Below are 10,093 nucleotides of genomic sequence, written 5' to 3'. Positions count from 1 at the left end.
TTGCTATTGTTTGTCATGGTCCTTAACTGATGTGTTTGTTTATCTTTAACAAAAAGAATATCTATATCTTGACATTCTTTTCCACCAGTTTTAATTACCCAACTTCTTTTTAAATTTTTTCATGGACTCCTAGAATTTTTTCCTCACTCTAAATCTTTATCCCTGTCCGACACTATGTTCAAATATTTTACTTAGATCGACTCACCTAATTAATATAATAGGGGCATCGGGGTAAGTAAGAGAGAGAGAGAGAGAGAGAGAGAGAGAGAGAGAGAGAGACTTTCTGATAGTTATGTTATCTCTACAGAAGAGTTTTTAGATCATTGTAGCTAGTTACTGCAGTGATCATTAAGAAAAAGGGTTAACGTCATCCTCAGGCTTTGATGGACTTGAAGGGTGATGGCAGAACTTTAAGAATACTTATTGATTGGTGACCTCTGATGTCTTACAGGGCCACGTAGAACCCTGCAGTAAATTTGAAGCACTTCATATCCTACTAAGAACTTTGAACAAAAGCTGAGATAGGCCACACAACAATTTCTATATCACTGCTAGAAACCAACACTGAACCAGAGAGAGAACAAATATCACCTTTTGATTCATTGTATAACATAATGATAAGCATATTACAAGAGAGACTAATCAAGCATGGTGTGTAATGATCAGCTACATTGATCAATGCTTTTTTTACTGTCCCATGCAAAAATAATAAATGAACAATGTCCCTATCTCTGAAATCTTCGCTCATAAAAGGCCTCTCCTATGTGTCTACATCCTTTTTGTTTGTTGCTGAAATGATTCTGCTAAAATTTAAGCAACGGATGCCAGCGAAGGGCTTCCAAATCAAAGCCCACATCTCCATCCAGGTATATAACGAATGATTCAAAAAGCTTAATCAAAAAGTCAAAACTGAGGGTGATCCATAGCCATTTCGATGTGATTTCTGCCATCTCCATGCAATGGAAAGGCTCTCTTGAAGATCAGTGTACCGTGCAGTCCAGTTGAGTTCACGATTAATCTTTGAAGGGTCACTGTACACTTCAGCATAGTCACCTGGTCTGCGGTCAAGGTATTCAACTTTAATGTTGGCCCCAGTTGCTTTCTTGCAGGCTTCCACAAACTCCTTAACTGATCTACCTGATAAGTAATATGACAACATTTTAGAAAATTTTTATAATAGTACAGCCCAAAGTATGTTACACCTGTTGTTTATAGCCATTGAATGCAGAAATAGATTAATATAATATGATAAGATTATAATTTATCCTAACAGCCACAAGCTACTATCTAACATTAAGAACATTGCAAAGAAATAATGGCAGGAAAGAATGGAATGCCAGGAGAAGTTCTAATGACCTTTTCCAGTACCGACATTGTAGATACCAACTTTGTTAGGCTTTGCCTTGACAAGGGCTTTTACATGAGCATCAACCAGATCAGTGACATCAATATAATCTCTTATGCAAGTTCCATCAGCTGTGGGATAGTCCGTTCCTTTAACCTATTAATGAGGCCAAAAGAAAAATCAACATTCTACTGTAAGTGGTATTTCTTAGCTGATTGAAGCATTGTAGTTTCATAGTAATGTACCTTCAGCCCTGGAATGATTCCTAATGCTGCATCGAAGCATGCACCAGATATCCGTCCATGCTCTCGTAATTCAGCTCTGGGAGCCTCACCTAACCTTCCCTCTGGATCTGATCCGATGACGTTGAAATATCTAATGTTGGGGATAATGATAATTAATCTCTGCCCACCATTCAATTCAAGAATTTTTGTCTGTGTAAGATGCAACATACCTTAAGATCATCACAGCCATGTCTGAGTTCTTTGAGAAATCCAAAATCATGTCTTCCGCCATTTTCTTTGCCTTCCCATATGGGTTAATGGGAAACTACATTTGTAAGAGAAAATTAGTTTCGATGACATGTATCCAAATTTCACAGCCTAACGTAGGTTCCTTTTTTCTTCTAAGTTCATTTAGCAATAATAGTGCAGTCCATTAGAATACTAGGAAGTAAATATTTTTTTCCTTTTAATATATGTATACTGATAGGTCTAATGGTTATAAACCAACAAAGCTAATGCAATATCATTGTTCCAGTCAAACACTTAATTAGATGCTACTGTCTTCTGACCTGAGGAGTTACTTCTGTAATAGGCATTTTTTCAGGCTCCCCGTAAGTTGCACATGTGCTCGAGTAAATAAGCGTTTTAACACTATGTGCTGCCATGGCCTCAAGAATGCCCAATGTGTTTGCAGTTATATTGTGGTAGTACCTGTTGCACAACAAAAGCTATTTAAATAAGCATTAATAAACCCGAGATACCAAATTTCTGAAATAATAACCTGACATCGCAGAACTATTCGGAAATAATAGCCTATTGAAATTTTAGTGAATGCTCAAGCAAGTGGCAATTCAATGAATCAAAATGCAAAATGCAGCAAAATTATTGATTAAAAATGAAGTAATGTAACTACCAAAGGAATGAAGTAATATAGCCATAAAATCAAAGAATAAAATAATGGTGTTTCCACATTCCAGATGAATTAAACCTAACTAATTTGATATTCGAAGAAACTAGTCTAACATAAGAACTTTGCTTCAACTGAGGACTTACAAAAGATATTATATAAGGAACAACCCAGTTCCCATCTATGGTTCAGCTTCTAGCCAAGTCCCAACAGAATTGCAAGGCCGCTTGAAATCCAAATAACAGTAGGATCCCACAATCAAAAATTTTATTGATCTTGTACATTTGCTAATTAAATTCTAACTAAGGTGATGCAAAGGCATCTTCTGTTTAAGTCATCCTAATAATTTACTAGGAAGCATGGTTATGGATATGATATGATACGGATACAGCAATATGGCCAATCTTGAATAGCTAGGATACAGTATGGCAAGAACCGAGTGATAATATATAACTATTATATATATATATATATATATATGTAAAAATGAATCAATATAGCATGGTAGGATATCAAAAAAACATAGTCAATACTTTTTATGTTAGCATCAACTTCTACAAGCTCATAATTTAGTCATCATTCAAATCAGTAAACACAATCCATACTCATACCTTAATATCAACATCACAAACTCCAAAAATCAACCATTTATTATTAAAAGATTTGCATTCATAAAAACAGAAAGAAAGCAACAAAATCCTTACCCTAATTTTTGGAGGTATCCTAGAAGTATCTTGAGTGTATATATGTAGCATCTAGTGAACCTTTTTTATTTTAAAAAAATATGATACTTAATATAAGTATCAGAAACATATGCTAGAAGTATCTGGTGAGTATCAATATCCGGTATGTGTCCAATATGGATATGGCATGTGATTTGAAGTATCCGTGCTTCCTAGATGATTTACATCCATCACAAGTAATATTGACACCAATCAACAAAGTACAGCCACCGTATAAATTAACAATAAAAAGAGAACAGAGCTTTTAATGAATCCACTCATATTCATGATATAAACAAATGAGATATTTGCAGGTAAGAGAGATATATGGCCTTATTTTAATGGTCATAGTTAACAGATAGGCATCATTAGCAGAACAAAAAAAATAGCACCAAGGTGTGTGAAGTGGTTGGTGAATTCTTGTGAAATCACTCTGAAAGCATGGAAATTGAGTGGATGATTTTGTTCTTGCAGGAGAGAAATTTTGCAATGCAATTTTCATTTATAAGCCTTGGAGCCTCAAAGTTCATTTTGATGCACCAGCCACTAAACAAGAAATCTTTCTCTTATTTCTTTCTTCAGAATTGGGATGGGTGGAAGCCTGACAAAATTCAAAGTGATGGCAGGATTTAACCTATATCTCTTGTATCAACATAAGACACTTTGACAACTCAACCAGTTGGCACCTCCAACCATTAAGAAATTTGTGACACTCAAAATAGAAAGAGAGCAAAACATTAAATGTAACTGTTGTTAAAAAATAAAAATAAACAAATTGTTGCATGGTTTGAGGAAAAAAAATCCAAAGTAACAGATAAACATGCTCAGAAGTCACAAACTTGTTTCATTCAACCAATATGACAGTTACATACAAGGTAAGCTGTTAGCTTAGGCCTAGTTCAAGAAAATATATAATAGAACTCTAAATTATTGTTTTTAAAGCTTATGGCCTGTCAAGAAATGCCGGCATTGTAGCCATGTAGTTTTCAGAAACTTTAATTCATGCAGCAATAAAACCGATGCTGCAGCAATTGAGCAAATCAAACAAGTAACAACTACCTTGTCCAGATGAGGTATTTAGAAAACGTCAACATACCTGAGAGGTTCAAGTGTACTTTCCCCCACATAAGCAACAGCTGCAAAGTGCATAACAGCATCAAATGCGTTATGTGCAAATATTTGGTTAACCTGATTACTGACTTAAGAATGAACCTCAAAGTCCATCTTATAGGGAAAAGAAAAAAAAAAAACTTCACCACAGAAAATTGACAATTTGTAATTAGGAAAAAAAAAAGTGATAAGGATACAGCTTTTGCATCGCCCAAATCAGCATAAATGAATTGAAGTCTCCCAGGCTCTGGAAATAGCTCCTGGAGAACCTTAACTGCTCCAATATTTCCCCTAGAAAGATTATCCTGTAAAAATCATAGCAACAATATTAAATTATTTCCATAGATACTTTAAACTGTTGGCACCAATGGTCATTAGATGCAGGTCTATGTGAAGAAACAGTGGATTACCACAATTGTTACTCGATACGAGTCCTTCAAGAGCCGAAATGCAGCATGTGAGCCAATATAGCCAGCACCTCCTGTTACTAGGACATGGGTAACCCCAGGTTCATGACGAGAAAACTGTATGATGCAAGATATATCAGTCATTAAGAGGGAAGCCAGAAGAACAAGCAAAGGCAGATTGTAGCAACCAGAACAAAGCAATTGTATTAAGCTATAAATTTTGCAAGAAGTCCATATGAGTACCACTTCATGGTGGGAAGAAGGCAGCGAGCGCAGTATTATGAAATGTACAAGTAGAATGTGGGTTACATGAGCTGCTGCTTGAAAACACATTGGAGACACATGCTACACATTGTTATATGGACATAAACCATGAATTACCAAACACCAGAACAATAATGCTTCAGAAAAGAAAAATTAAAAAGAAAGTGCTGTAATATTTATCATTTCTTGCAAGAAGAATCATAAGTGATATTTTGTTTAGCCACCGTCATAGATTACTATAAAAAAATTTAAGACTCATGCAGTTGGAATGTACAGGCATATACCCACCAATAAGAAAAAGATACTTCTTTTTTCTTGCTTCTGCAGAAAATTTACATTTTAAATCTCTCCTACAATCATGTAACTTTTCAGTTGCTGCCTACCAAAAAGGTTTCCATCATGCTTTCTTCATCTATCCACAAAGAAACGAGGCCTTTCTAATGAGTAATATTAAAGAACATCAATAACTATGTCTTCCCATTCACAAGGCATAGGAGGACTTTTGCAATTAACCTGCTGGTGGCCAGGTATGACCAATTTTGCCATTTTTGTGGCCGATCACAAATCACATAGTAGGATTATCAAGAGTAAATATCCTTGTCCCATAATTCTACAAGAAAACAACAAAAGGAAAAAAAAACTCAATTTGCACATCCATATTTTTGTTCCAAATATAATTTATTCAAAACCTTCATGACAATGACATTTTCTAAACTATATGTCTATGACAATTTAATCAAACAAATTCCTAAACTCTGCCCACTTTCTCATCCATGTATTAAGATATTTTGGTGACCTTGACCATCAATTTTTAAAGCAGCATAAATGCCCTATTTTCATCTTGTCACTGTCATCAAATTCGTCAAGAGCACCATATTCTGACATAAAAGGAAAACAAAACAGAAAGATATAACAAAGATCAATGCTTTTTCCGAAGAAAGAGGCGAGTACGGTGAAGATGAATTTAAAATAAGATTGCAGTCTGCTAACCTATAACTTACATCAATCCTACCTAAGATCAAGTTCCAATGGTGATGAGAAAAGATTAATCAGAAGTTTCCATGGGCTAGAGTAATTCTTGGTGCACAAACAGTGTACTAATACAGTGTTACATCATTTTGTTCTGGTTCTCTAATCCAATCAATGCCATATGTTAAAATCTAAAAATAAAGATGAAAAATTGAAAGACTTGTAATATTAGAAGTGAAAGGAAGGGAGAGAACGTATTAGTTACTTTTTAAAATTTTTAACATGCAAAAACCTTTTAAGCATTGAGTAAAATCCAGAAATATTTCTAAACTTATGCTGCATAGATTGAGCAACACCATACCCATAATCTACTGCAAAATATTCTCCATATTAAAAGTTTCATTAAATAAAATAACAATGATCTTGCTAAAGATCATAAGAGTTTTTGATGAAACTATACAACATGGTGCACAACCACAAAAAGCAGAAGAAGGACCAACCAACCAAGATTTCAAAACTAGGTATTGATTTAGGCTAAGACGAGTGGGTTTCAGTTTTAAAAGTAGATTTATTAACTGCAAAAGTTTCAAGTTGTCCTAGAGTTTCACTGGAAAAATCAATAAAAGAATGAAAAAAATTATTGGACAAATTTAAAAGAAAAATATTAAAATAAATTCAAATACAGGTTAAGAAAATATTGATGTATCATCCAAGAGAAAATTACAGTATCTGGAACCTCTGAGGATAAGTATGTAAAGTTTTAGTGGTCTGAAACCTTAGAAAAAGCTGTAAAAATTTAACAAAAATGTAAAATCTCAGAAGACCACACCAAGAAGAAGAAGCTACAGAGATCGAATCTAGATATCATTTTAAGATCATACTATTTCGCTGATTGAGAATCTGATATACCAAAACAAATTTATATCAATACAAAAAAGCAAGTTATAATACATTTTACAAAATTACAAATATTTTCTTTATGTTTTGGTTTCATAGCACCTATGCAAAAAGGTTTATTAGCATAATAGTTGGTATAAATTTTGACTTCTAATCGTTTATATACTAACATCTAGATGCTTAGACTGTATGTGATTCTATAATATTCAAGTTCATGAATATGCTTATTAAGTGTTTTATTCAAAACCCAAAAACATATGCATAAAAATGAAGTTTAGTTTTGTCCAAAACCTCCAAAACTGGCTGAAACTGTACTGAAATGAGTCCATTTCAATCGAACTGGCTGATGCTAAGAATATTGGAAGATCTCATATCGGTTTCAAACAAAACCAATTGGTCTCAGCCAAGGTTGGAGGAACCGGTACCGGGCCCATACCGAGAGAGAAAACCGCTGGAGCCGGAGAAGGAGAAGAGAAAGAGAGAGCGAGAGGGGGAGGGAAGGAGAAGAAGCGGCGGCGGACACCGACGGAGGGCCGCAGGGGGCCGGCGCAGGCCGCGGCTAAAAAAATTAAAATTTTTAAAGTGAAGTCGGCAAGCGATTTACTAATTTCACTTAACAAATCTCAAATTTTTTAGCCGCGGCCACGTCCTCTGCCGGTCCCCCGCGGCCCACCGCCGACGTCTACCGCCGCTCGTTCTCTCTTTCTCTTCTCCTTCTTCGGCTCCGACAGCGAGCCGTTTTCAATGGCGGAACAGTACCGGTGAGCCACCGGTACAGCTCGGAATGGGCAGAACCAGCCGGTTCGGCTCGGTTCTACATTCTTTGGTTTCAGCCAAAATATTTCAACTTCAGCCAAAACTTAGACCTTGCTAGCCAAGTTCTGAGGAAAGCAATCCAAGATACTAGTTGATTAGTCAAACTGCAGATCAAAAATAACAGATTCAAGCACATAAGCATCATATGGAATCAACTTCAACTCTACATTTAAATTCCATGAACAATTAGGAATCCATATCATCCAAAAAAGCTTAAGCTGGAGGGCAAAATCTGACAAGAAAGGAAAAATATTGATTGAGAAACTGACAATATAAGCTTATCCATCCAAATTTCCTAGTAAAAAATAGGACCAACTGAAAAAATGGTTTGAACGCTTACTGCACTATGACCACTGAAACCAGGGGATTGCTTCAAAATGAATATGCATAAGGCTGTGAGAACAGCAGCCACAAGAACTTTTCCAAGAAAATGAGGCTTGCGTCTTGAATCTGAGTAATCCAACCCTGTAAAATGAGAGCCTTCAGATCCATGTAGAAATAATGGAATCAAAGAAATAGTAGAAACCATATAATTGTAAAATTCAGCATTTCTACGGCACAAGGTCATCAGCATATATTACTAACATAAACAATACACCAAAAATTCCGACCGATGAAATATTCCAATACTCCAAAAAAACTATATATCTTAACTAGAAATAAGAAAAACTACAATAAAAACAAAATAAGAATATGGGCATCATTACACGAACACAAATTTCAACCAAGTAATTTTAGAAAGTCCGTACCCAACAAACTGAATTTGTTAAGCTATATTCTGCTTATACACCCAGGAAAAGTAAACTCAGACAACTATAAAGTAAGAGCTAAATATGTGATAACTAATAATAGAAACCTGAAAAGGGCCAAGATCTAACAGCCCTGGGCTGACTTCTACCCCTGCTGACAGGTAGCATGGGAGAAAGAACTTTGAGACCACGAAAAAGAAATCAAATGAACGCCTCTGTCAAAGAATTTATGGGGACGAAGATCCCTCTTCTTCTGTGATGCAGACTGGTGATCGCCTGTCCGAGCAAGATAGCTGTACCAACAGAAACCCACAAAGGATCACTCATAAAAGTTCAAATTTGATCGTAGTAATGAAGATGGCAAAACAAAGCCAATATTAATAAAAAAAAAAGAATTCTCAGGTCTATTTCTGAGAAGTCAAACTTGGATAGAAAAATCGAAATAAAACTCTTCCAGTGCCCAAAAGCATTATTAAATTCACATGCATACTAGTATTCCACAAAAGCATAAAGACCAAAACAAATAAAAGAAAAAAAGATACGGGGAGCAAAACCCTCAGATTCTATAAACAATAGAACCAAAAAAGCAATTTTCGCGCCCAAAATCGAAATGGAAACCAAGTAGAAAATATTCCAACATACGATCACATGAAAGAATAAGTGGAACGAGTTAACAATTAATAAACCCGAAAAAGAAAAAAAAACGCACTTTCATGCTTAAATAGAATCAAAACCCACTGTAATTTGCCAATTCCAAAGTGAAAACGAGACAAAAATTTCCCTCCAATCGACAAAGAAGACGCGATACGATGAACAGAAAGGGAAAGGCAAATCCAACAAGCAGGCCGGTACATCAACCAGTCACAGACTTGCAACATCCAAAAAGGACAAGAAACCAGAAACCGCATCAGAAAATGCCACCTTCCAAACTCTACAGCTCCCAAACAACTAGCAAGGCAAGCCTCCAATCCAGAAACAAAACCAGGGCAGGAGAAAGAGAACAAAAAACGGCTCTACCCCAGCCCAGAACAAAACAAAACGGAATAAAATCCCAATCCCAGCACCGGAATCAGCAAGCCCAGATCAAAACCACCAAAAGAAACCAAAAAGAAAGCCGAAAAAACCGATCAAAATCGAGCCTTTAGGGAGAAATAGATACCTGGGAGCAGTAGAGCAGCAGAAGGGAAAGGGAAAGAGGAGGGGTGGAGAAACGGAGAGAGGGGGGAGGAGAAGAGAGAGGCGTCGGTCGTTTGGACCGAGTCGTGGCCTTTAGAGGGGGTTAGAAGGGAGGGAGAGAGACGGGTAGAGAGAGAAAGCAGGGGGGAGGAAAAGATAAATCGGACGAAAAAAGAAAGTTTATTAAGATCTGACTCTTCTCCCCCTCCCATGTCATTCCGATAAGATCCCCTCCCTCAGAATCAGGGGACTCTTTTTTATCTCCTTTCTATTTGTCCATCATGAATAAATATTTTAATTAACTCAATTTCCTATTATAATCGAGAAAATAGCTAGCATAAATCTGGTTTGCATTTTTTATTATCTTTAAATATATAATATAACAATATAATAAATTAAATAAATGAAAATTTATAATCAAATTTTTTTATGTATTAAATAAAATATTTATTAATAATCAAGTAGAAATTTCTATCATCAGTATTGATGTCCACGTCATAAATGAAA

General features: G+C 35.7%; 1 protein-coding gene across 1 annotated transcript; it reads right to left on the bottom strand.

Moving 5' to 3' along the window:
* Nucleotides 1-572: 572 nt before the first annotated feature.
* Nucleotides 573-9,734, bottom strand: LOC103695505 (probable UDP-arabinose 4-epimerase 3). The gene is made up of 11 exons (XM_017846969.3): nt 9,570-9,734; nt 8,518-8,703; nt 8,002-8,126; nt 4,719-4,832; nt 4,506-4,613; nt 4,295-4,386; nt 2,139-2,280; nt 1,800-1,894; nt 1,591-1,720; nt 1,357-1,501; nt 573-1,137 (listed from the first exon to the last, which is right to left on the bottom strand). Exons 2-11 carry the CDS (start codon nt 8,576-8,578, stop codon nt 896-898), a joined length of 1,254 nt encoding a protein of 417 aa, XP_017702458.2. The 5' UTR covers nt 8,579-8,703; nt 9,570-9,734; the 3' UTR covers nt 573-895.
* Nucleotides 9,735-10,093: the final 359 nt, after the last annotated feature.

This window comes from Phoenix dactylifera, chromosome 9, assembly GCF_009389715.1.
Source record: "Phoenix dactylifera cultivar Barhee BC4 chromosome 9, palm_55x_up_171113_PBpolish2nd_filt_p, whole genome shotgun sequence".
In the NCBI taxonomy this organism is placed as follows: domain Eukaryota; kingdom Viridiplantae; phylum Streptophyta; class Magnoliopsida; order Arecales; family Arecaceae; genus Phoenix; species Phoenix dactylifera.
The sequence above is the reverse complement of the archived record's forward strand: the minus strand, read 5'-3'. Positions and strand labels throughout refer to the sequence as shown.

What these genes read in the sequence shown, in the direction of transcription:
- LOC103695505 (XM_017846969.3), bottom strand. Translation starts at nt 8,578, where the DNA reads ATGCTACCTGTCAGCAGGGGTAGAAGTCAGCCCAGGGCTGTTAGATCT. An exon ending in CGTATCGAGTAACAATTGTG is followed by an intron (nt 4,614 to 4,718) that starts GTAATCCACTGT and finishes TGATTTTTACAG; the next exon opens with GATAATCTTTCTAGGGGAAA. An exon ending in ATTTGGGCGATGCAAAAGCT is followed by an intron (nt 4,387 to 4,505) that starts GTATCCTTATCA and finishes GTCAGTAATCAG; the next exon opens with GTTAACCAAATATTTGCACA.